This window comes from Eptesicus fuscus, chromosome 9 (genome assembly GCF_027574615.1).
Source record: "Eptesicus fuscus isolate TK198812 chromosome 9, DD_ASM_mEF_20220401, whole genome shotgun sequence".
NCBI lineage: Eukaryota > Metazoa > Chordata > Mammalia > Chiroptera > Vespertilionidae > Eptesicus > Eptesicus fuscus.
In genome coordinates, this window is record NC_072481.1 from 43,055,889 (window position 1) to 43,083,553 (window position 27,665).

General features: G+C 40.1%; 1 protein-coding gene across 1 annotated transcript in view; it reads left to right on the forward strand.

Annotated features, from left to right (window-relative positions):
* PATJ (PATJ crumbs cell polarity complex component) overlaps positions 1 to 27,665 on the forward strand; it is a 316,022-nt gene that overhangs the window by 5,066 nt on the left and 283,291 nt on the right. Inside the window, exons 2-7 of the mRNA XM_028142315.2 lie at positions 13,117 to 13,172; positions 13,273 to 13,439; positions 15,469 to 15,663; positions 16,919 to 17,058; positions 21,496 to 21,685; positions 23,690 to 23,818. Coding sequence (XP_027998116.2) covers positions 13,151 to 13,172; positions 13,273 to 13,439; positions 15,469 to 15,663; positions 16,919 to 17,058; positions 21,496 to 21,685; positions 23,690 to 23,818 — 843 coding nt within the window. The 5' untranslated portion in view covers positions 13,117 to 13,150. The remainder of the gene's footprint in view (positions 1 to 13,116; positions 13,173 to 13,272; positions 13,440 to 15,468; positions 15,664 to 16,918; positions 17,059 to 21,495; positions 21,686 to 23,689; positions 23,819 to 27,665) is intronic.

Here is a 27,665-nt window from a genome sequence, read left to right on the forward strand (position 1 = left end):
CTTTGTTCATTCAAAGTGGCAAGTTATAGGCAGAATATTGATATGCACTGATTAACTTTGAATAGTTCAATGAGAAAATTAGTATTTAGCCAACTGAACTCTTCTAAAGAACTGACTCAATTTTCAGTCCTGATTTCCAGTGTAACATGGTATCTTTCTGCTTCAATTTCAACATATCCTGAATATCCGTCATTAAGTGGACTTAAAAATTGCGTATGGCTTAAGCATATGGCCCCAAAATAACAGAATCGTTCTGGAATTTATATATGTTTCTGAAAGTCCAGGAATACAGTATAGTGTTTTGGTAGCAGCCAAAAACAGTATAATTTTATATCCAAGAGGTTTAGAAAAGGCCTTATCACGTGGAAGGGACACAAGGCTAGGGTATCTGTCTTGAATCTGCATGAGTGTGGCATCAGTTGTGTTTATTTGTAGTTAAAGTGAAGAGCCACCATTTCTCTTTGGCTAAGAGAGTTTGTTTTTCATTTAATGTTGAGCTTTGAGGACAGTGGCATGATGATTAGACACAACCTGAGCTTTGCACTCCAAAGGAAGCATTTAGAAACTCAAAGTTGTTGGTAAACTTCCATTTTTGAGTATCTTTTGAAATCATGACTTTATTTACATTTAACAGTTTTTAGTTTGTTCAAAATCCCTGGCTCCCTTGAGCTCTGGTGAATTCCCATTGCAGAGTTATATGCAATCTAATTGTGGTCAGCCCAATTCCCATCTGCCGTTAGAGGCTGAATACTTGTACTTTCTCAAATAGCCAGTTATCTTTTTCTCCCAAATTTTAAAGATAAAAGCATAAGGCAAGCATGTCAAACTCACGGCCTGTGGGCCGCATGCCTTGTTTATTTGGCCTGTGTTAGCCTTTGAGTTTGACATGCTTGGCATAAGATGTCTTGTTAAGTTCGAGATAGAAGTATAAAAGATCTTGGGGAGTTACATTCTTGTCTGCTATTGGGAGTCTGAAAAGTGTGTTTCTCAGGGTACTTGCTTTAAATTCTTGAACTGAGGAGGTTAATAAATCTTTTCAATAGTTTCCTCCACTTAGAAATTTAAATCACATTAAATTTTATCTATGCATCAGCTTTCTTCCCCTCCCCCCCCCAAATATTCAATTAATTGGTAATGGCTAAGGGCTGGGTACTTTTTTTTAAAAGCCACAATATTACAATAATTTCTTTCAGTCAACTCCTACAGTGAACCAGACATGAAAAATTCATGGTACAAACTCTCTTGATCAATATGGAGTAGAAGCTGCTGAGCTTAATGAACCATATATTCTCTGGAGGCTGTACAACTATGAAGACAGTGGCATTTTAATGTTTAGATTATGACTATTGTAGGTAGCCTATCTGTGACAAGTTAGAGTCAGCTTTGCCATGTTTAAGCAAATTTGAAATTTCTTACTATAAGCACTGTTGGTTTCTCAAGCCTAGCCAAATAGGTCTGTTAGAGTCAACAAAGCAGGAATGCAGGAGGCCAAACGTGGTAAGGCATTATAAATTTATTAGGTCATCTGGAAACCCAGATGGGCTGAGCTCCAAAATGGTGCCAGCACTCAGGGACGAGGGAGTCAGAGATTTTAAAGAACTCTAGGTGGGCTTTTTTGGTGGGGAACTCTCTGGGTGAGTCTAGATCCTGGGAAAGTCCGGAGGGGAAAGATAATGGTCTTAGCAAGTGGAATGTGGTTTGAGCTAAAGGTCAGTTCCCAGGGCAGGGGGTATCAATTCAATTATTTGATCAGACCTCACAAGGTCAAAGTTGTTTGGCTGAAGATTTCCTACGACTATGACATGAGTGAGATCTGAGTGCTGCTTGCTGGATGTTCAGTTGTAGCTACATTTCTTCCTTCTGTCCTCATATATTCTTAAGGTTTTAGTCCCCTTCCCTAGATTTAACTCAATACCACGAGATTGTAGTAATTTTCCAGACCTGCTTTGAGGACATAGGTTAGCCTTTATTAACTACTAGAGGCCCGGTGCATGAAATTCGTGCGCAGGTACAGTCCCTAGGCCTGGCCTGCGATCAGGGCCATCTTCCCCAGCTGTCCACAACCAGCCCCACCACCCCCTACCCCCGGTTCCCCGTTCACCATTGGGTGATCAGTGCCTGACGGCTGGGGAAATGGACCGAGAGGTTGGCTGTTCCCGCCTGCTTGCCGGCCCCGCCCCTGCTGTGCATGGCCATCAGGTGATTGGAGCCCGCTGGCTGGGGAAAGGAACCAAGAGGTGGTCAGTGCACCTCATAGTGACTGGTCCAGTGGTTGTTCTGGTCATTCTGTCGTTAGGGTCAATTTGCATATTACCCTTTTATTATATAGGATGAGTCAGGATTGGGACATGGCCACTGTGGTTTCAAAATGTGCAGGAGGATCCATTGGGAGGGTAAGAAGGTGACAGTAAAACCTTGCTTTTTAGTTTTTACCTTACTTTTATTTTTTATTTATTTATTTTTTTAAATATATTTTATTGATTTTTTACAGAGAGGAAGAGAGAGGGATAGAGAGTTAGAAACATCGATGAGAGAGAAACATCAATCAGCTGCCTCTTGCACACCCGCCACTGGGGATGTGCCCGCAACCAAGGTACATGCCCTTGACCGAAATCGAACCTGGGACCTTTCAGTCCACAGGCCGACGCTCTATCCACTGAGCCAAACCGGTTTCGGCTTACCTTACTTTTAATGTTTCTATTTTATATATGTTTTAAAACACATATGACATGTAAATATAGTAGTATATGTTTATAATTATAAAAAATGTGAGTGGTCAACATATTTTTACTGATGGGAATGTGTGTTTAAAAAAGTTTGAAGACCACTAATCTATCCTATTACCAGAATTACCTTTTTAAATAGAAATGTGGACTCAATACTTCCCTCCTTTAAAAGCCTTTAATTACTTCCTGTTTCTTACAGGATAAAGACCAGTCTACTTAGCATGATTTACAAGGCCCCTCTCGAAGTAGTCCTATTTAAACCAGTGCTTCTCAAACTATTAGTGGTGAAAGATCAGGGTTTTCCCCACCCAGTCTTTCAAGGACTGATATTTTTATAAAGTTAATTATTAGAAAAGTGAACTATTAGAAAAATGAAATGAAAAAAAGAAGTACAAGGGAAGTCAAGTTTTTTTCTTACTAAATTTAATAGATATAAATTACTCGGCCACATTGCATAGTTTCCCAATTTTGGTACTTATCTGTTTGTAGCCAGGCATCAATTTGCAGTCCACACTTGGAGTAACCGTGGTCTCAACTACTTTTTTTTTTGCCCTTTCTGCTACTTTTAGAGATTGTATACTAGGTCATTTAGGGCTCATTCTGTTCTCACAAAAAGTCATGCACTTTTATACCTGTATGCAGTGGTTTTCAAATTGTGGTCTCTAGGCTGGCAGCATCAGCTTCACATGGAAACTTTGTTAGAAATCCAAATTCTCAGGCTTCCCCTCAGACCCACAAAGTCAGAAACCCTGGGTATGGGCCCCAGCAGCGGGGGTTTTAATAAGCCCTCCTGGAGAGTCTGCTGCATGCTAAAATTTGAGAACCACTTACATGGAGAAGTCCTGTGTCATTCAAACTGGGGCACTTTCAGAGTGAAATGGAGCACTGTTAATAATGATGCCAGGTAATCTGAGACTATCTTAGGCAAAAGAGGAGAAATGTTTACTCTCCTTTTATACCCCATTCTTTTTCTTTTAGGAGAGGTTTCTAATGTTTTCTCATTTCAGCATTCCCAAACTTCCCTGTGATATTGGATGAAGTGAGGGGTCCTTATCCCCGTCGGGTGCTGGGGGTGGAGTCCTTATGATATCTAGAGAAAAAGAATTTTCTGAGACTTACATGGGAGAATGGGTAATTTTTATTTGTGTGGAATTCCATCCCTGGATTTTCAAAGTTCCATTTCCCTTTGTCCAGTCATAGAAAAAGTGTAGCTGGGGTTTCAGTAGAGCGAGCAGCAAAGCCAGTGTCCAAAGTTTCCTTTCCATGTTGGAGACAGGCCCAATACAGCCTCAGGCTAGTTTCAGTCCATTAGTCCATTGTGTGTGAATGAATGCAAGGGAGCCCCACAATCCCAGAGTCACACAAGTCCCAAGAGTAGCAAGAGGAGCCAAGAGCATGAACTCCTTTGTTCAGGAGATTAAATATCCCAAATTTCCTGCTCTTGCAGTAGCCACGCCGATTCAGGCCAATGTCCTTTGTTCTCAGGTGTGACTGACAGCAAGCACATTCCCTGTGTTACCCCAACTTTGCTGGGTATGCATCTATCTCCCCTTTGTTAAACCCCTGGGGAGTGTAAGGTTGTAGCTTACTGGCAAAGCTGCCTAAATGACATGCCTATAATATCTGGTCTTCCCTTTGCTCCTTTCCTATTATTAATAATTAGAGGCCTGGTGCACGAAATTTGTGCACCCAGGGGGAGAGGGTTCCTCAGTCCAGCCTGAGCTCTCTTGCAGTCTGGGAGCAGGCCTAAGCCGTCAGTTGGACATCCCTAGCATTGCTGTGGAGGCAGGAGAGGCTTCGCCACTGCTGCTGTGCTCGCCAGCCAGCCATGAACCTGACTTCTGGCTGAGCGGCGCTCCCTCTGTGGGATTGCACTGACCACCAGGGAGCAGCTCCTGTGTTGAGCATCTGCCCCCTGTGGTCAGTGCCTGTCATAGCGACCAGTTGTTCCGCCGTTTGGTTGATTTGCAACTAGCCTTTTATTATGTAGGACTAGGGGCCCAGTGCATGAATTTGTGCACCTTGAAAGGAACTGTGGGCTGCGAGGCTGCAGTGGGCACAGGGTTGGGACTCAGCCCATCCTCTGCTCCCCTGCCTGGCCCCTCCTGCCACGGCCCCCAGTCCCCTATTTGCCAGCAGTCCTGCTCCCCTCTCTGCCGGCAGCCCCACTCCTGCTGCCACCGCTCCCATGCACTGATGGCGCCAGCCTTGCTCGCACCTTCTGACGGTACGGAGTGATTGGGGCCAGTGCCAGCAGCAGGTGCGAGCGGGGCCAGCACCATCAGTGGGTGTGAGTGGTGGCTGCTGCCCCGATTGCCTCTCAGGAGCAGGTGGAGGTGGAGAAGCCCTTGGGGGCGATTGGGGCCAGCAGCTGCCGCTCGCACCCGCTGATGGCGCCGAACGATTGGGACCGGCACCAGGTGCTGGCAGTGTGTGGGAGCACTGGGTGGGACTGCAGCGTGTGGGAGCAAAGAATTTTCAGTAACCACCAGAGGCTCGTCCCGCTGACAGCGAGCAACACCCCGCCTTGGTCTGGTGCCCCCGCTCACCTGCTCCACCATCCCACCTCGGCCAACGCCCACCATGTTCCACGCATGCCCCCTGGTGGTCACACATCATAGTAACTGGTTGTTCGGTTGTTCCGCCATTCAGTCTATTTGCATATTAGTCTTTTATTATATAGGACTAGAGGCCCGGTGCACAAAATTTGTCCATGGGGGGGGGGGGGAGGTGTCCCTCAGCCCAGCCTGCATCCTCTCCAATCTGGGATCCCTCTCATAATCCAGGACTGCTAGCTCCCAACTGCTCGCCTGCCTCTGCCTGATTACCCCTAACCACTTCTGCCTGCCAGCCTGATCACCCCCTAACCACTCCCCTGCCAGCCTGATTGATGCCTAACTGTTCCCCTGCCAGCCTGATTGCCCCTAACTGCCCTCCCCTGCAGGCCAGGTACCCCCCCCCCCAACTGCTCTCCCCTGGAGGCCTGGGTCCCCCCCAACTGCCCTTCCCTGCAGGCCCAGTTGCCCCCAACTTCCCTCCTCTGCCGGCCTGGTCACCCCTAACTGCCTTCCCCTGCAGGCTTGATCGCCCCCAACTGCCCTCTCTTGCAGGCCTATTCCCTCCCAACTGCCCTCCCCTGCTGGCCATCTTGTGGCAGCCATCTTGTGTCCATATGGAGGCAGCCATCTTTGACCACAGGAGGCAGCCATCTTGTGTGTTGAAGTGATGGTCAATTTTCATATTACTCTTTTATTAGATAGGATAGAGCTGTGGTTGGCAAACTCATTAGTCAACAGAGCGGCAAACTGTGGCTTGCAAGCTGCATGTGGCTCATGAGCCGCAGTTTGCCAACCACTGGGATAGAGACCTGGTGCATGGGTGGGGGCGAGCTGGTTTGCCCTGAAGTGTGTCCTGGATCAGGGTAGGGGTTCCCTTGGGGCGGCTTGGGCGAGAGGCCTGTGGTGGTTTGCAGGCCGGCCACAGACCCTGGCAACCCAAGTGGAGGCCCTGGCATGTGGGATTTATTTATCTTCTATAATTGAAACTTTGTAGCCTTGAGCAGAGGCCAGGGCAGGCCAGGGTGGGCGGGAAGCTTGGCTTCCTCCATTGCCGGGGAAACCCAAGCCTCCTGCTTGCTCTGTGGCTGCAGCCATCTTGGTTGGGTTAATTTGCATACTCGCTCCTGATTGGCTTGTGGGCGTGGCTTGTGGGCGTAGCGGAGGCATGGTCAATTTGCGTGTTTCTCTTTTACTAGTGTAGATTAGCTAATTACAATTATATCACCTAGGCAGAGTTAGTCACTCTCCCTTTATGATTTCTCTTAGCACATGATACATACACACCTCTGCTATTGTATGCATGTGTCTTACAATATAATTATCCTATTGGGTTATGTTACCTTTCTATGAATCTGTCTTGCTCTCTCATTAGGCCATCTTAGCCATTATGTTTTTGTCCCCTTTAAAATTAATACATGCTTTTAAAATAAAGTTCAAAAAGCACTAAAATCTGTAAAGTAAAAGTCTAATTTTTTATGTCCCTATTCCTACTTCTACTTTCTAGAAGTAATCACTGTTTGTTTGTTTTTTGTGTTTTTTTTTTAAATATATTTTATTGATTTTCCACAGAGAGAAAGGGAGAGGGATAGAGAGCTAGAAACATCGATGAGAGAGAAACATCGACCAGCTGCCTCCTGCACACCCCGCACCGGGGATGTGCCCGCAACCAATGTACATGCCCTTGACCGGAATCGAACCTGAGACCTTTCAGTCCACAGACCGACGCTCTATCCACTGAGCCAAACCGGTTTCGGCAAGAAGTAATCACTGTTTTTAACTTGACTGTGATTGTGAGTCTAAAAGCCAACACACATACAAATATGTGTATTTTTTTTTATGAAAAGGAGACAATAAGCATATATCTTGAAACTTGCTGTTTTCCCTGTTCAATTGTGTATATTAAATAATGTCCCTTTGTTAACACAAAGGGTTGAATTGTCAAAGTACACTCATGTGAATGAGCGATCTTAGCCAGCACCAAAACTTACTCATGAACCAGAGGTTATAGGCGGAGGCTGGTCCAGGATCCAGGCACAGACATTCCTTCCTAGAAAAGACCCTACCTAGCCTGTAGGCACAGCTTCCAAGAATGTCACTTTCTTCCACATCAGGCCATATCATAAACATAAATACCTAAGGAACGTTTAAACCTGTAGAGAATTTTTATGAGTTTACTTGAGGCAAACTGACAATAATTGCCGAGAAGCAAAATCTCAATGAATTGAGAAAATGCTCCAGAGAACAGCAGTTTTGCACCGTATTTTATACATTACAATCAAAGGAGGAGGCTAAGGGATTACATAAAATCCATTGGTGATAGATTAGGGAGGTGGGAGAAAGCAAAGGGGGAAGATCTCTGGATTTGGATAAAAAGTGAAAGGAATAGACACATACGTCTTTTATACTGGTGGGTACAGGATAGTTAACAATTAACTCAATAACAATAATAATGAGGGGTTTTGTGGTCTCTGGTCTTGTGCAGTGAGGGGTCCTGGAAAAAGGAAATTACTCTGACATTCCCAAGGTACGTTATCATAAGTGCAAAAATACAATAGACAGGCTCAGTTAAGGTAAAGATTAAACTTTGTCAGGGAAGATACGGGCCTAGAATGAGACTCCCTTCCATGACTCCCTTTTAGTTAGAAAGTTTTCCTTTTGGACCATCCTATGTAGTTACTTTAGATCAGTGGTCAGCAAACTGCTGCTCGCGAGCCACGGTTTGCCACTCTGTTGACTAATGAGTTTGCCGAACACTGCTTTACATCTCTGAGTTTATAAGGCCCACCATTTGTTCAGTATGTGGCACCTTTTGTCATCCACAATACCTAGTTACATATAGATCGACACAAAGCCATTTATAAATGTACTAGAGGCCCGGTGCATGAAATATGTGCATGGGGGTGGGGGGTCCCTCAGTCCAGCCTGCACCCTCTCCAATCTGGGACACCTTGAGGGATGTCCGACTGCCCGTTTAGGCCCAATCCCACCAGACAGTCAGACATTCCTCTCACAATCCAGGACTGCTGGCTCCCAACTGCTCGCCTGCCTCTGCCTGATTGCCCCTAACCGCTTCTGCCTGCCAGCCTGATCACCCCCTAACCACTCCCCTGCCAGTCTGATTGATGCCTAACTGCTCCCCAGCCAGCCTGATAGCCCCTAACTGCCCTCCCCTGCAGGCCTGGCCCCCCCAAACTTCCCTCCCCTGCAGGCCTGGTCCCCCCCAACTGCCCTCCCCTGCTGTCCTGGTCCCCCTCAATTGCCCTCTCCTGCAGGCCTGGTACCCCCCAACTGCCCTCTCCTGCTGGCCTGGTCTCCTCCAATTGCCCTCCTCTGCTGGTCCAGTCACCCCTAACTGCCCTCCCTGTTGGCTTGATCGCCCACAACTGCCCTCCCCTGCAGGCCTGGTCCCTCACAACTGCCCTCCCCTGCAGGCCTGGTCCCCCCAAGTGCCCTCCCCTGCAGGACTGGTCCCCCCAAGTGCCCTCCCCTGTAGGCCTGGTGCCCCCCAACTGCCCTCCCCTGCAGGCCTTGGTCCCCCCCACAACTGCCCTCCCTTGCTGGCCTTGTCACCTCTAACTGCCCACAACTGCCCTCCCCTGCAGGCCATCTTGTGGTATCCATCTTGTGTCCACATGGGGGCAGCCATCTTTGATTACATGGGGGTGGCCATCTTCTATCTTGGAGTGATGGTCAATTTGCATATTACTCTTTTATTAGATAGGATTTCTGACAGACGTTTCCTGTAATTTTTAATTTGTTTACAAGAGTAAAATTCAACCTCAGAACTTTTTTTTTTTTTTTTTTTAGGGGATGGGAGTGGGGTTGTTACCAGACAAGTTCTGAACAATATCGAAACCTTTTCTGTTGGGGGAATCCCATGTTTTATATTCCATTAGTTATACAAATAGAAAATGTCTGTATGCTTATCTCTCATCTTACAGCCAGGCATGCCTTAAGAGTCCATACATTCTCAGATTATTTACAAAATGCAATTAAGACAGATCAGGTATTTCCTGACATTTTAAAACAAGGGACTCTTATCTGTTTGTTTGGAGGTCTGGTACCAAGCTGGGAATCCCTAGCTGAAGGAGTGAGCCACAAGCTGTCTGTTAAATGTTTCAGCCCCATTCCCGTTTCAATACATTCAGCCCTACTTTATTATTTTAATGACTGATTGCTTTTTAAAGAAATATTTTTTTATTGATTTCAGAGATGAAAGGATAGAGAAATAGAAACATCAATGATGAGAGAGAATCATTGTTTGGCTGCCTCCTTTATGCCCCCTACTGGGGACCGAGCCTGCAACCCAGGCATGTGCCCTGACTGGGAATGGAACTGTGACCTTCTGGTTCATAGGTTGACGCTCAACCACTGAGCCATGCTGGCTGGCCATGACTGATTGCTTTTGATAGTTCCATTTTTCCAGGAGTTTTGTTATTAAAAACACTGCAGTAAGTATCCTTGTACGTACATTTGTGTGTCCTTTTACAAATATTCCTTTAGGAGAGACATTCAGAAGTAGATATTCTGGGTAAAAAATGTAAATTTAATATATTGGAGCCCTGGCCCGGTAGCTCTGTTGGTTAGAGCACCATCCCCATACACCAAGGTTGTGAGTTCTATCCCTGGTCAGGGCACTTACAAGAAGCAACCAGGGAATGCATAAATGGATGGAACAACAAATCTGTTTATCTATCTTCCTTCCCTCCCTCCCCCCTTTCTTCTTTCCTCTCTCTCGCAAATCAATCAGTCAATTAAAATTTAAAAATAAATTTTAATATATTGGTAGATATTGCTATGTTGCTTTTTAAAAAATTGCATAGATTGATATTCTCACTTGTTTTTTTCCATGACATTGAGAGTACAGGCTATTATTAGTTTTTAAAAATGCCAAAATGACAGACCTAGCTGACTTGGCTCAGTGGATAGAGCATTGGCCTGCAAACGGAAGGGTCCCAGGTTCGATTCTGGTCAGGTGCACATGCCCGGGTTGCTGGTTTGATCTCTAGTAGGGGGTGTGCAGGAGGCACCAATCAGTGATTCTCATCATTAATGTTTCTATATCTCTCTCTTCCTCTCTGAAATCAATTTTATATATATATCCAAAATGACAGTAAAAAATAGCATCTCATAATTTTGGCTTGCATTCTTTGATTTATAGAGGTTGGTGTATAAGTGACCACAAAGCTGCTCTTGTCATTCCCCTTGGGCTGGCTGCTCTATAGAAAAGGACGGTGCCCTTCTGTTATTCAGTTCCCTGTCACTGGGTAGTTGTAAGGGTTGCACAGTTGAGATACTGAGCACATCAGAAATGTTTCTGCGATGCTCTATTCAGCAGTTCTTTCGGTAGTTCTCATTGAATCCAGTGAACTTTTTGATGGAATGCATAGGCCAGGCCTTTTATCCATGCCAATGGCAGTCCTTACAGATTTACTTATTATTGATTTGAGAGAGAGAGAGAGAGAGCAAGGGAGAGGGAGAGAGAGAAACATGGATGTGAGAGTGAAATATGGATTGGCTGCCTCCTGCATGCCCCCTACTGGTTATCATGCCTGAAACCCCAGCATGTGCCCTGACCAGGAATCTAACCAGCAACCTTTCAGTGCCTGGGAGTACGCCCAACCAACTGAGCCACACTGGTGTCCCTTACTGATTTTTAGTATGTTTTCTTACTTAGTGACCTTGAATTAGAAGATAAAGATCTCATTCAGCAAAGTGTACTGATTTAAGATAATTTTGACTGTGTAATACTCACATTTCTTTGGTGACTCATTACAACAGTGTACATGAGTAAAAATGACCACTGTGAAAGCGCCACATTAGTCATAGTGTTGCTGGTGGAAATAGGGCCCTTTCACAGAGTCATAACGAAAGCATTTCAGGGACCCACGTATGGGAGGATGGGGTGTAGTGGTAAGGTTTATTGTAGGAGCAAAATCAAAGGACTGTTCCGGTTCAGCTTTGTTCTGCTGTGAAAGAAGTCCAGCCTTGTCTTCATCAGGCACAGAACAAAGGCCGAGATCTAGAAATTCTGTGCCATTGGTTCAGTCCAGTTCAGGACCTGTCCTCGTCTGGCTGGCTTAGTCTAGCTTCCCAGCTGCACTCCCCGTTGCTGAACCCAGGCTTGCATTGGGGCCTGCGTTTGGAGTTTGGGTAGCTCCTGGCTGTGTGGCTGCCAGGGCCCATGGCTGATAGAGAGAGAGAACACTGTGAGAGCTGGGGTGGGCACATGGAGCAAGCCAGAGAGAGAAACAGAGACACAGAGTGGGAGGGAGCAAGCGAGCCTTTGTTGGACTGATCATATTATCTCTGGCTTGGAAAGGACCAGGTGGTACCCTTTCAAACTAACCAGCCAACTTCCCAATCTTTTATGGGCTTCTGATGAGTCTTCCCTCTAACCAATCCATTTCCTAGATCTTCCCAGGGGTTCTGTGTCCATCATCCAATCTGATCTTTCCCCACACCCGGCTAAATAGACATGTGTTTTTGGTCATCTTCTTGGCTCCTACTGTGCACACCTCGTAGTAGAAGCACCTCCCCCTTAATTGCTTATTCCTTCCTCCCATAGTCTGGGCAAGGGATGGGTTGTATCCTGGGGTGATTGGAAATTTGGTTCTTCCTCCCTACACAGGGGAGGGATGGGTGTTAACCCCCTTAGTGGGGAAATTCTGTAATCCCCCATGATGCCTATGAATGCTGCAATTTCCTAGCAAAGCAGACCCCCCTTCTGATTCAGCTCCCCCAGTCCATCAGGCTCAGCAATGTCTGATTCCCTTTCTCCCTCCCTTTATTAATATCTATACCTACGCTAACAAAAGTAAAGGCTTTGCTAGCTTTTTGAATTTCAATTATATTACATTTTAGTCTAGCTTGAGCTAATCACTGGATTTAATAAACACTATTCAGATGACTAGTAAGAGTCTGGGATCATTTGTGCATGTTGGAGATTTTTTTTCCCCCCAAATCTCCAAAATCTTCTTGATCCCTTAATTTGGATGTTCTTTTCCAGACCAGCATCCTTTTTCAGAAATCAACTTTCTTAAAGTATAATTTACATAAAATAAAATGTACCAATTTAAAATATATACTTCAGTGTATTTTTGACAAATGTATACATCTGTGTAAATAGCACCCCATTTAAAACAGAACATTTTCATCACCCCTAAAAGCTTCCTCAGATTTCCTCCCAGTCAACTCCTTTCCACCTGCCCAGGTAAACTAAATCTATAACTATAGGTTGAACTTCATAGGAATGAAATTATACCATTTATATTCTTTTTGTCTTGTTTCTTTCCCTCAACATGCTGTTTTTGAGATTCACCATGTTATATGTATCAGTCATTATTTTTCTTTTTATTTCTAAGTATTCTATCATGTTTACATATCATAGTTTGTTTATCCACTCATCTGTTATTAGACATTTGGGGTTTTCTAGTTTGGGGCTTTTATAAATAAAAATGCTATAAACATTCATGTAAAGGTGATTCGTGGGCATATATTTTCATTTCTCTTGGGTAAGTAGGAGTGCACATGCTGGGTCGTGTATGAAGTGTATATTTATCTTTATAAGAAACTGCCATTTTTCCGAAGTGTGCCACATCTGGGAGTTGAAGTTGCCTCGCAACTTTGTCAATACTTAGTATTATCTGTTGTCTTGCTTTCTACTTAGTCATCATAGTCATGTGTACTGGCACCTCATTGTGGTTTTAATTACCTGAGTGAAGTCTTTTGATCAAGAATGTTCTTGAGGTATTTAAAAAATTTTATACAGGACTGTAGACATGGGTACACTAATGGAAAATCATCTTTTGTATTTTTAATTTTTTCTTTAGGTTTCTTTAAAGTGAATGAAGACAATAATTCAAAATGCCTGAAAATCCTGCTACAGGTATACTGGCTATAATAATTCTACCACTAAATTAATTAGTGATTCAAAATCAGTATATAAGATGGAATTTAACTTGTACTCTTATCCTTCTTCAAATAAGACAAACTGCAGGTCCTGCAAGTTCTTGATCGCCTGAAAGTGAAATTGCAGGAAAAGGGTGACACATCGCAGAATGAGAAGCTATCCATGTTTTATGAGACACTGAAAAGTCCTCTCTTCAACCAGATACTCACACTTCAGCAGTCCATCAAACAACTCAAGGGACAAGTAAGTTTCCCATCAGGGTTTTACATGTTCATATATTCAATCCAGCAAAGAAAGATAAAAAGGCATAAAGATGGAGACAAACTGTCTCAAAATACTCTTACTTCAGCAAAGAGATTGTGTTGGGACTTGTGACCTGTGGGTATGGTAGGCATGGATAGTTTAAAAATGTTGATAATAGATTATGTGCTTATCTTCGGAATATGGGCTTTATACTTTTTTAAATAAGTAAAGGTCAGATGCTTTGAGAATTCTCAATAGTTTCTTCAAAATTATAAAGTAATTTTGAGCTTAAATATATTTTCTTCATGAGTCTTTTTTTTTTTTTAGCAAGAAGTGATCATACCCTTGTAGCACATTATTTATAATTATCAAATAAATAATCAAAAGCTATGGACAGTCTGATTAGAAAGTCCTTGGAAGCAGCATACCTGGTATTTTAACATTTATGTGTTCCCTCCACTACATACAACATAGAAGCTAAGCTTGAATTAGTAGCTATCCTAAAGATTAAATTTGGGGATAATTTTAAATGTAATTGGAGATAATGGAGCAGAATTAAGTAAAAATTAATAAAGTTTAAGGAAAAAATATTTTTTTGCTGATAAACCAAAATGCTTGCCCATAAATATTTAGCAAGTGATTTTTTAAAATAACTAACTAAGGATTAAGCAATGCTCACATGCCTTTCTTTGAATTTCTTTCTCTAAGTCAGAATTCATACGTAATTTTAGCACTCCCCATATTGAAAGTTAGCTTTCTGTATTCCCTGGTCCTGGGATGAGCCCCATATCACAACAGTGAATGCTATTTGTAGCAATAGAAATTGGAAAAGGTCACTACAAATATATCACTCTTACTGGACTAAAAGTGTACTTTACCTACTCCATCATAATCTTTTATATTCATATAGTTCGCTGTTTTTATCTACATACTCATATTTTATCCATTTAACTCTAAGCCCCTGTCATATTTTTTTCTATGCGTGTTCTCATAGAGTTTCTCCAGGTGTTGATTTTTTTCTAAGAGGTACTATTTACATTTGTTCTTGATGTTACCTTTATTGTACCATGTTGGCACTCATACCAGCCAATGATATTTTAAAATCAACCCATTTTCCTGTTCCCCATAATTACAGGATTCTCAATTTTTTTGTACCAATGTTTGAGTGGCTCTGCAACTCATTTGAAACTAATTTTGGATGAGTTACTCCCATGTGTGCCTCAGTTTTGTGTGTGTGTGTGTGTGTGTGTGTGTGTGTGTTGTGTTTGTTTTTTGGGTTTTTTTGTGCCTCACTTTTTTAAAATATATATATATTTTATTGTTTTTTTACAGAGAGGAAGGGTGAGGGAGAGAGAGTTAGAAACATCAGTGAGAGAGAAACATCGATCAGCTGCCTCCTGCACACCCCCCACTGGGGATGTGCCCGCAACCAAGGTACATGCCCTTGACCGGAATCGAACCTGGGACCCTTGAGTCCGCAGGCCGATGCTCTATCCACTGAGCCAAACTGGTCAGGGCTGTGCCTCACTTTTTAAGTTTACAAAATGAAAAAATAATAGGGCAGCTGTAATATGAAAGAGTTTGGGTATAGTATTTTGCTCATAGCAAGCGTTGAACAAATACTGTTATTGTTATTTTTGTTACATACTACCCACAGATGTTTTGTGGCCTCCCCCATGGAAATGTACAGATAAATGCAAAAAGGCTCAGTGTCTTATATGCTTGTTTACTAGTATTATATCTGTGTATGTGACATGTAATGAACTGTTGTACATGCTATTAACTTGAGGAAAGGATGGAAAGCAGGAAACAAGAACACATTTTCAGCTGTTAAACATTTGTGTAATACTAAATAAAATTTATAGCCTTATAAGTATACAAATTCATGTAACTATTACTTAATTTCTTTCACATGTATATACTTAACATGAAAATTACACGTGATGGGTAAAATATAACATTTAATGAATAGAAATAATTTGTTTCCTATAAGTTTCTGTTGATTCTCTTTTGTTTTTCCCTCCAACAGCTGAGTCATATACCTTCAGATTGTTCAGCCAACTTTGACTTTTCTAGGAAAGGCTTATTAGTGTTCACAGATGGTGCCATTACTAATGGGAATGTCCAGCGATCCGCTAATAACTTGACTGTATCGGGGTTATTTCCTTGGACCCCTAAGTTGGGAAATGAAGACTTTAACTCAATCATTCAACAGATGGCACAGGTAAAGTTATATCTTGTCATGGGAATATTATGCTTATTCCTCCTGTTATAGGTTAAAAAAAGTGATACTCACTCTTTTTGCCTTAAAATGTATTATGTGTTCTGTTTGCCTGTGTTTTTATATTGTTAGGAGGAATTGATATTTCTTAATCTGTGTGTTAAAAATTTATTGGGTTAAAATTATATAAGAAAATATCCATGTGTGGTGAGGAGAGATTTTTTTAGATAATGACTCTAATTTGACACATCTCTACACTTGTAAGGAAAGAGATTTTTATAGTTTTGATCATAGGAGGAAAATTAATATGTTTACAGGTGACATACCTCCAATGAAACTATTTTTTATTTTATATCAAACAGATTTAATGGGAGTTAGAACTAGCACAATTAGGAAAATCTATGGAAACATTTTAAGGAGTAATCCAGTTTTATCCCTAATACCTATTAAAAATTAAATAATAGTTGAATTTTAGGATATGTTTTAAATTTTTCACTTCATCTTCTAATGTGTCTTAAAAATGAAATGAGTTTAAAAGTTAAAAAGAATCTGTGTAAGGTGTGATAATTAAATAATATTCTACATCTAATTTCTTTTTTTATTTTATAGTTCTGTTCCCTTAAATTTGACCAATAATTATTTGTGTGATGCTTTTGTAAGTTGATGACATTTATGAAGTTCAAATGCGGTTATTCAGAAAAAAGCAATAAAATACTTGTTTGTCACAGGTAGAACACATTTGAACTGTGGCCTTTCCATACTTTTTAAATTAACCTATTAAAATACTAGTAGGATGTTCATCACAATAGAATTAAAAACACTAAATAATGCATCTGCTTCTGACTTAGGCTAACCATCAGCATATTTTTGATATATCTAATTTGCTTTCCTCATTTAAAAATTAGTTTTGCATCAAAAGAATTTAGATAAATTCTGTATAAAAAGCAGTTTAGAATTTTCTGTGGGAAAGGACATGGGTATTTTTATTCAGCTGGGGATTCATCTCATAATGCGAATGAAGTGTGAAAACACCTCTTCTATTCCCCGAGGTTGCAGAATGCTGCACATTCCCTCTTATGTTCTACTGAAAATAATCACGTGAGAGGATTTCCAGAAATAATTTATTACTGAAATTCTGAGTTTATTTGGTTTTATAGAGATGACCTAGGAGAAGCTGTTTTTGTGTTATTCGCAGAATGGCGATTTCAGTTCTTTGTTAAATGTACTTCATTAACTTTTTAAAAAAATTCTTGGTTAGGGCCGGCAAATTGAATATATTGATATAGAGCGTCCTTCAACTGGAGGCCTTGGATTCAGCGTGGTGGCCCTTAGAAGTCAAAATCTGGCAGAAGTTGATATCTTCGTGAAGGAAATACAGCCAGGAAGCATAGCAGACAGGTGAGAAAGATGTTCATTTTGTGCTTTGCTAATTTTTTTTCTGATAATTCTGAGAACACTGTTATAAAGAGAATAAGAAAGTAGTAATAAAAATAGTAACAATGGCAGCTAACACTTAACTTTCCCTCTTCCTATGCATTTGTCAGGCCTTTTGCAGATATTCTCACACACACTTGTGGGAGCCTTCTAGCCACTGGTATGTTGCTCCATTTTATAGATGAGAAAGCTGAGTTTCAGAGAGGCTCAGTGATTTACCAATGGTCACAGAGCTATTAATGCTGGAACCATGATGTGATTCTAAGATCCTCTGACTGGAAAGCTAGTATTCTTTCTATCTCACCACACTCTCTCACAATTGAACATGATAGTTTTAGCTAAGGTCTTATCAATAAGATGGGATTATTGAAATTCACATTCTGCAGACTATGTTGTTTATTAAACGTAAGATTATAACAACATTTTGTTGGTCATATCATGCTATTATTTCACTTTCTTTGATTAAAAGCCTCCTCAAGGCTATGTGATATCCCTCTATTGCACTTATGCCTTTGTTTTATTTTTTAAGGGGTATGTGCAGGCCTTATATTTTGTCTTTATTTGATTTCAAGTTTTTAGTTCATTATTCATTTAAAAAGCACGCTATTCATTATGTTACTACCACCTATTAAAATTGTAGCAACAGTAGTACCACTATTATAAAAAGGTTTTCAGTTAATAATAATTCTCCATTCATGAGAGATCTATTCTAGTGTCTCAGAAAAAATGTATTTCCATGACTTTGTATCTTTGTTCTGCCATCTAAGGCAGCATTTCCTCAAGTGTATTCTGAGGAAGCATAGCAGTGGTCAGATATCTTTGAGAAACTCTATTCTGTGCTTGGATATTGGATGTATATAGCTAGAGTAATCATATAATTTGTTGTCCAAGTTGGGACAGTTTTGGGAGTGAGAGGGTGTGCTATTAATAATGACACTGACACAGCAGGTACATATTAGGACTATGGCTCACTTAACATTAACTTAACTTAAGGCTGTGAAATTCCTTGACAGAAAACTTATTTAACTTTGATTGGCCCAACTTAAAAACATTATTTTAACTTAAAAAATTATTATTGGACAAACTGATGGCTGCCAGATGGGAGGTGGATTGGGGACTGGGTAAAAAAGATGAAGGGATTAAGGAGTACAAATTGGCAGTTGCAAAATAGTCATGAGGATATAAAGTACAGCATAGGGATTATAGTCACTAATATTATAATTACTATGTATGGTGCCAGGTGGGTGCTAGACTTATCAGGGGGATTACTTCATAAGTTACATAAATGTCTGACCACTATGCTGTACACCTGAAAGTAATATAATATTGAATAACAGCTATAATTGAACAAAAATTTTTAAATTAAAAAATACTATTGGGATATAATTCACATCACATAAATGTTGCCATTTCATTTTATTTTATTTTAATTTTTTTACTCCTCACTCGAGGATATGCTTATGAGAGAGAGAGAGAGAGAGAGAGAGAGAGAGAGAGAGAGAGAGAGAAAGGGAAACATCTGTGAGAGAGAACATCAATTGGTTGCCTTCTGCACATGCCCTGACTGGGGATGAACCCACAACCTTTCAGTATAGAGGACAATGCTCCAATCAACTGAGCTTCACCAGCCAGGGCAAATGTTAGCATTTTAAAGTGCACAGTTTAGTAGTTTTTAGTGTATTTTTAATAGTCAGTCCTTTTTGTAGTCAACCCTTATGTCTCAGTTACTCTGTACTAATTAGGTCTGTAATTACAAATGAGGTGAGCAGGTCCAAAAAGAGGAGTTTGATACTTGAGCGTGTAAAGAACCCTGACCAAGGAGTCAGGTGGCTTCCCAGAGGCCTTGGTGCTTAAAGGGACATTTGAGAGGAAACAGTGGGGTCTTCAGAGAGCAGACGAGGAGTGAAGAGAATCTCTTGACAAGTAGCCCTATCGAGTGATCAAACATATCCCTTGTCTTTAGATTGTGGCTGGAACTAGTGTGGGAGCTTAGTGCAAGATGGTGAGAGAAGGAGCAGGAAAATGGGCCTGCCATGCAGGACCTTCCACGTCATATTAAATGGTCTGGATGATCAGTTTTTCCTTTCTTCTCAAGACTTTCCACACAGAACTGTGTTATTTAAAGAGCTTACTTAAGACTATTGACTCTCAAGGTCATGGAAATCTATTATTTCTGCTGGAATGCTTTTTTTTGCGTCTATATGACCATGTGATTTTTGTCTTTCAATTTGTTTATGTGATGTATTATGTTTACTGATTTGCAGATTTCTGAATGTTGTGAGGGAGAGACAAGAATTAGGCTCCCCTTGAATGGAAAGTGTAAATATACACTGAGTGGCCAGATTATTATGATCTCTGAACGCATAATAATCTGGCCACTCAGTGTGTGTATGTGTATGTATGTATCAGCGGCCCGGTGCATGAATTTGTGCATGGGTGGGGGGTGGGGCCTGGCCAGCCTGGCCAGGGGGAGGGGACAAATGGGCGGTTGGCCAGCCTGCCTGCTGGTCGAACTCCTGGTCGAGAGGACAATTTGCATATTAGCCTTTTATTATATAGGATATACACTGAGTGGCCAGATTATTATGCGTTCAGAGATCATAATAATCTGGCCACTCAGTGTATGTAGTATGGGGAGTTAAATTATAAATAATAGTAACTGGGGATGTAAAGTACAGCATGGGGAATATAGTTAATAATATTGTAATAACTATGTATGGTGCCAGGTGGGTACTAGACCTATCAGGGGGATCTCTTTATAAGTTATATAAATAAATGTCTAACCATTATGCTGTACACCTGAACTTAATATAATATTGAGTGTCAATTGTAATTGAAAAAATAATAAAAATAACTTTGAAAGAAATAAAAAGTAGCTGTAAAACTAACTAATTCAACTTTCGAATGCACCAGAATCATATTTTCTAGAAACTAGAAAATCTGAATGTGAGTAAATTTATGCCAAATTAGTTACATCCGGGTTGAAAAGATTCAAAAGTAACTCATTCACTTGGGATTAATTAAGAAATTTCTCCTTTGGAGTTGGGGAAATGGAAGTGATTCTTGGATATTGTCCTGTATTGATCACATTTAAAAAGAAATGTTTCTTTAGGACTAGGAAAAAGTTCACAAGCGACATTGCTCCTTAACAAAATTTTGCTGAATCTGGTGTGACCTGAGAAAAATAAGGGCAATGTAATGGATTTTCAGAATTCAAATTTATGAATTAGAATTCTCTGTTTTGAGATAAATTCTTTCTCTGGGAGATTTTTATATTTTGAAGGTTAAAAATGTATTTTTTAAATGAAATAATTATGAACAAGAGTTTGTTTTTTTCCTTTGGCTCTCTCTTTTTATTGGTCAATAAACAGACAATTAGCAAGTATTTTTGAGTTGGCGTATACCAGTGCAGGAGAGCCTATAAGAATAAACCTTGAGGAATTTTGCAAGTTGGGTTTCAGGTATTACATAAGGATCTCAACTGGAGGGTTGGCATTGGGAATGAAAGAAGGAGATGGGTAGATGCAAGAGAGATAAACAAGGACAAGGAAGCATTGCAGTGATAATGGGGAAGCAAGAAGAGGAAGAGTGGTAGTTGGGAGATAATCAAGTCAAATACAGTAAACCAGGACAGAGTAAATCTGAAGTAGTCTAAGGATGCATTGCATTTAAGAAATTAAAGAATGTGCTTCAATCAGGCTACTTAAATAAGATGCTAGGCTTCAATTTCTGGCCTATAAATAATTTCTGGATCATAATAGTGCTCAGTAAATATTGACTAGTAATGCTTTTTTTTTTTTTTTTTTTCAAAAGAGATTTTGCTCTTATTAAATAGTCCTTTTTACCTTGGTTAGCAGTTGGGAGATTGGTGCTTAGAGGGAGAGAAGGGCTCAGAAACAGATTTGGAAGTAATGTCTGAGGATTCTCAAGGAGGGTTTGGCCTCTGTTGACATGCTGGTGAGGTAAAGCACAATGGGCTACTTCATTGTACTGCTAGAGAAGAGGTTATTGATGAATTTGAGAATCTAGTTTCCCAGGATGGTATATGTTGAAGGCAGATTGGACAGGGTTCAGGAGTACAGGGTTCATGCAGTTAAGGGGGGCACTGTCTGTACTTGCAAAACCTTGGCAGTGAAGCCTTATATATTGTTTTTGCTTATTTTTCTAGCCAGATAGCTTTTAAAATGTATGTGTGTCAAGATGTATTACTAAGTTGGTTAATGAGCTAATAAATGCTTTGATGAAAAGCACTCTAAAAAGCTCCATTATATAATTAAATAATTTGAATATATGTACTAAGTGAAGTAGTACCATTACAAAAACTGTTTAGCTTGAATAATAGACTTTTAAAAGTCAGGATCTTATATCACTTAAAACAAAATTTTCTTTTATTTCACCAAGGGATCAAAGGTTAAAGGAAAATGATCAAATATTGGCTATTAATCATACGCCACTGGATCAGAACATTTCCCATCAGCAAGCAATTGCATTGTTACAACAAACCACGGGATGTTTGAGTCTGGTTGTGGCCAGGCAACCAGTCCACCCAAAAAGCAGTACCAGCCTAACTGATACAATTCTGCCAGAAACAGTGAGTTGCAAATTTGGAAAAATACTTACTTTTGAATTATGCCATTGCTTTTCACACCTGTGGAAGGTGTCATTTGACTTATCATAGTTTACGAAAGGTGATCATATTTCCAAATGCAGCATTAGCATAGTAAATAAGATATTTTATGGAGGCTTTTTGTTTTGTTTTATTTTTTTAAGTGTCCTATGATTCTCCTTATTTAAGATTATTTTTTTAAATATAGAGGGCAAATTTAATAGTAGGTATAATTTATTTGGTAATGGAAAGAGTCTTGTGTTCCTCGGTGTTATAGCTAGTTAATTAAGCTGAGAGTTTTTATTAGAGATTTATTATTGAATATCTTAAGATTTGGTTATTTATTTCACAGACATTTCTACAAATTATATTGGGTGTTTATAACTAGATTATTGATACTGCACAGTAATCTAGATGTTTTTCTTTTTTTTTTTCATGTAAGGATGAAAACAGTTCAAAAGAATAAAATTATATGTCTCGTTTGGGAATCTTTAAACTTGCTTAATAGCATTTTACAGATTTTGGCCTGCATCTTCAGAATGCAAGCTAATAAATCTTATTTTCTTATAACACTAAGTGCTAGCTGATTTATTTACTTTTCATTCATTGGTACAAAAGAAAAAATAGACTGTCTGGGTACAGTACAAGGTCACAACACAAATTAATGTATAGGCATTTTCCCTGTTGTAATCAGTAATATTTATACAGCACAATTTACATAATAAACAGAATGAACCAAGTGGGAAATTGCTTAGCATAGTGGTTAAGAATAGGGGCTCTGGGTCAGGTTAAAGTGGGTTCAAGTCCAGTTCTTCACTTCCTGGCTGTATCATACTGGGCACATTTCTTGACCTCTCTACACTTCAGTTCTTTCATCTGTTACTTGGAACTAATAACAACATCTGCTTCATAGTGGTATTGGGAAGATTAAATGAGATTGCAAGTGAAGAGCTAAGCACAGTACCTAGTATATACTTTATGAGTACCAGCTGCTATTAATTCAAGCATATTTTTATGCATATTTTAGCAAATTTTGTTGCATCCCAGGTACTAGATATTGTTTCAGACATGAAATTATTAAATATTCCCAATATTCCTGGTCATTTTCACATAGAAAAACTAAGTGATAAGTCTGCCCTATGGATCTTGAGAAGGAGAATTTTCTTCTGCAGTTGGATTATGGGAACTTGATTTACACTTCTGATGAAAGCCTGCTAATTAGAGGGAAAATGTCATGTGTCATAGTCTGATTTGTATAATCCTAATGCTAATATCTTCAGTTGGGCCTACCTTTCCTCTTCCTCATAGGAGTTTACCAAATTAGTCTTATTGTCTTGTGTCCTTCTCATCATTTCCTACTTCACATTGCTGCCAGATTAATCTTCCTAAACCACTGCTCTGTTCCTGTCATTCCCTCTTCTAAAAACTTCAATTATTCCCACTTGCTTATTCAAGCCCAGCTTTGCTCTTACATTTTTATTTATTTATTTTTTTTGCTTGAATGTCTTTTTTTCTCAGCATTGGAATTAAAACACCACATTTTCCCTTGAAGTGTTCCATAATTCTTGATTAGATTAAACTTCTCTTCTGCACCACTTCCCCCCAGTCCTTATAATACTTTGTGATTCTCTTTTAATTCAGATAAACATATATATGTTCCTACTAGGTGCTGGACACTGCTAGATCCTGAGCATAGACGGAGTAATTAGATGTTTTGGTTCTGTTAGAGCTACAGTGTCTATGACCCGATATTCTATCTTGTACTTTAATTATTTATGTTTTAGTTTGCCTTTCTACTGGATTATAAAATCCTTAAGGGCAGGGATCATATGATGATCTTAACATACCTCTTAGCCTCTAGAAAATTGTCTTGATTAATTGTATGAATATTTAATTTGTTGTATATCTGTTACATTAGTAATTACTATACTGGGAAGCCAAGAATCTGTGTGTTTTACTAACACTTTGGCTCTTGCCATTAATTTGTAGGTTCGTTGGGGCCATATTGAAGATGTTGAGCTCATTAATGATGGCTCTGGATTAGGTTTTGGAATAGTTGGAGGGAAATCAAGTGGTGTGGTTGTGAGAACTATAGTTCCCGGAGGATTAGCAGATCGAGTAAGTTGATCTTTTTCATTTTTATTTTGCTTTTACATAATTTAAACTGTATGGTTTGAAATATAACTTTATAATGTACTAGCTTTCCCGTTGCAGGAAAATTCCTGCAATGGGATTTCCTGCTGCACTCTACCCCGCCTCCGTTCCTCCCTTGCCGCCCGCCTCGCCTTCTCCTCCGGCCCGCCCGCGTTTCCCTTCGCCCCCGGCCCCGCCTCCGCCCCGCCCTTGTCACTGGCCCCGCCTTCTCCTCCAGCCCGCCCGCGTTTCCCTTCTCCCCCGGCCCCGCCTCCGTTCCGCCCTTGCCGCCCGCCCTGCCTTCTCCTCCAGCCCGCCCGCGTTTCCCTTCACCCCCGGCCCCGCCTCCGCCCCGCCCTTGTCACCGGCCCCGCCTTCTCCTCCAGCCTGCGCACGTTTCCCTTCACCCCCGGCCCCACCTCCGCCCCGCCCTTGTCATCGGCCCCACCTTCTCCTCCAGCCTGCCCGCGTTTCCCTTCGGCCCCGGCCCCGCCTCCGCTCCGCCCTTGCCGCCGGCCCCGCCTCCTCCTCCAGCCCGCCTTCGTTTCCCTTCGCCTACGGCCCTGACTTCGCTCCTCCCTTCTCCTCCCCCCGCCCCCCTGGCTTGCTTGCTTCTTCGAAGCTTTACTCCCCTTTGCAGCTCTTGGCTTCTTTCGACACTGTCTTGATATGCAAATTAGCCGCCATCTTTGTTGGGGCAATTTGCATACTCGTCCTGATTGGTTGGTGGGCGTGGCTTGGCTGGTGGGCGTGGCTTAGGTGTAGCGAAGGTGCGGTCAATTTGCATATTTGTCTATTATTAGATTAGATGTTACAATCAGAAGGTACAGTGATTATAAATAGTTGTTTCAATTTATGTGGTAAATTTTACTTGAATTAAAAAATTTTGGCATTGTCAAGCAAATGACTACACTTTATTGTTTAGCCCTGTTTGAACTGAAAGTGGGCCTTTTAAAAACTTACCAACTGTTTCTGCTTAGTTTCACATTGAAGAAAATATTAAACAAACATATATTTAAAAACCTTTAGTTTTTGGAAATGAACTTAGAAATTTGGTTATGATGCCACTTAGTAATGAGCCTATATTATATAGAATGCTCATCATAATCATAATAACATGTAAATTTCACTGATTAAATTTCAGTTATATACACATTTATTCCTTCTAATAAACATATACAAAAATAAACTTGCTATGCAAACGCAGTTTTGAGGCAAATTCAGCCGTTCCCCATTTCTAAGCCAGCTTACTCCATGTTGTACTAATCGTGGAGCTACTAATATTTCTATTATGCTTCTAGAATCTATCTGCATTTATTTAGAGCAGAGACCTGTCGGGGTCACTGAGTGTCTTGCAGAGGGTCAACAAGATCAAAGCAATTTTTTTTTTGCTGTTAATCCTCACCGGAGGATATTTTTTCCATTGATTTTTAGAGAGAGTGTAAGGAGGGAGGGAGTGAAAGGGAGAGAGAGAGAGAAACATCGATGTGACAGACACATCGATTGGTTGCCTCCACATGTGCCCTGCTGGGAATTGAACCCACAACCCTTCAGTGTGCAGGCCGACGCTCTTAACCACTGAGCAACACCAGCTGTTAATACTAAGATGCTATTAGCTCTGTCACCATGTTGAAATTTGCATGATGATACACAAGCAGTGGCAGACTGAAACTGCTGGTTCCTGAGTGTGAAACAGGCAGTGGCATCAAACTACTAGCAGTCGTTGTATTCTCCTCCACCATGCGCTTGCAGCAAAAAAGAAAAACAAATTGCCAGTTTCACTTAAGAAAGTGCAATAGCAATTATTAATTTTGTACATTTTGACCTTTAAGTGCACATGTTTTTAATATTGTGTGACAAAATGGGATGTACCATACAGCACTTCTGCCATATACTGAAGTATGATGGTTACTTTGCCTTAAAAACATTTGTAAGATATAGTATCCACTTTTTAAATACTAAGCAGCCTTTTAATCTTTAAATTTTGTTTTATTTTAAAATTTTTGCCCTTATTAAAAAATTTGAGATGTAATTAACATTCAACATTATATAGTTTCAGGTGTACAATGTAATAATTTAATATTTACATATATTGTGAAATGATCACCACAGTAAGTTATCCATTACCATATATAGTTTTTTTCCTTATGATGAGAACTTTTAAAATCTATTCTCTTAGCAACTTTGGAATATATAGTACAATATTACTAATTATAATCACTATGCTATACATTATATTTCTATGACATTTATTTTGTAACTGGAAATTTGTACCTTTTTATCTCCTTCACCCATTTTGTCTGCCCTCCCTCCCCCTCTGGAAACCACCCTGGAACAATACTTTCATTTTTTGAAAGAATATCTGACAGAAAAATTATGATCATTCAGACTTGAGTATTTGACAGATATTTTCTTGAAAATGAATGAAGTAAGCCTGTTATTTCAAGGAAAACAACTTGAGAGCATTTATTAATGATGATAAAATTTGAACTTTCAAACAAGAGTTAGAATTTTGGAAAATTTGTGCTTTACTATGAGCTTGAATGTTTTCAATATTTAAAAGGTTCTTATTAGGTTGTTTGTGATATTAATATTTTTAATATTTTGTAATTAAATATGTCAATATTTGGAAGGTCTTCATAGCTCTGTGAATCAGTATTTTCTGAAGACCAATGTATGATATGACAAAATAATATATAGGTAAAAGATCCATTCAAGATAGATCAGTAGATTTGAATGAAACTGTGTCTGAAAGTTTTTTGGATGTATTTTCTAATTCTACATTGCAACTATTCTTTAACTTCCACCACTTGTGGAGTTCTGCTGTATTATCAAAGAAGAATGGGTTGAAAAGGCTTAAAATACTTCTCCATTTTCTATGTATCTAATTGAAGCCAGATTTTTTTTATATACCTCAACCAGATATGAAAATTCAGCTGTCTTCTTTTAAGCCAGACATTGAAGAGATTTGCAAAAATAATTTAAAATACCACTCTTCTCACTAGTTTTATATATCTTTTTAAATAATAAAAAATATATACACCAATATCATATATATTAATGTGTTAAATATATAAATTCAAAGCACTATTTTCTAATTCAGTAGATATTAACAGAGATCAAGGGGGACATATCAAAAAGCTCTTTGAGTTTCTGAGTAGTATTTGCGGTATAATTGATACATAATAAATTGCAGATATATAAAGTATACATTTTACTAAATTTTGACATAGGTATACTGGCAAGTATAAAATCTGTAAGTGAGACTAGGAGGCTGGAAACTCAACAAGATTTGAGGTTCAGTCTGAACTTTGAAATTTGTAGGGAGGTTAGCAGGTTTTCTGTTACAGTCTTTTAGCAGAATTTCTTCTCCAGGAAACCTCAGTTTGCTTTTGTTTGTGTGTTTGTTTGTTTGAATATATTTTTATTGATCTCAGAGAGGAAGGGAGAGGGAATGATAGAAACATCAATGATGAGAAAGACTCATTGATAGGCTACCTCCTGCACGCCCCACACTGGGGATCGAGCCTGCAACCCGGGCATGTGCCCTGACCAGGAATGGAACCCGAGATCCTTCGGTCCATGAGCCGACACTCTAACCACTTAGCAATCTGGCCAGAGCATCCTCAATAGTTTTTAAGAGTACAAAGGGGTTCTGAGACCAAAAAGGCTGAGAATGGTCATTTTGTGGGTCTTTAAAACACATCTGTGGCACAAAACAAATAGCAATCTTTGAGGATTTTTTGTAACCTGGAAAGGAATGAGAAATTGTGGAGTATTTTGAAATCTTTTCTCATATCCTTCCCTCCCTCTTTGCCATTTTAATAGGCTT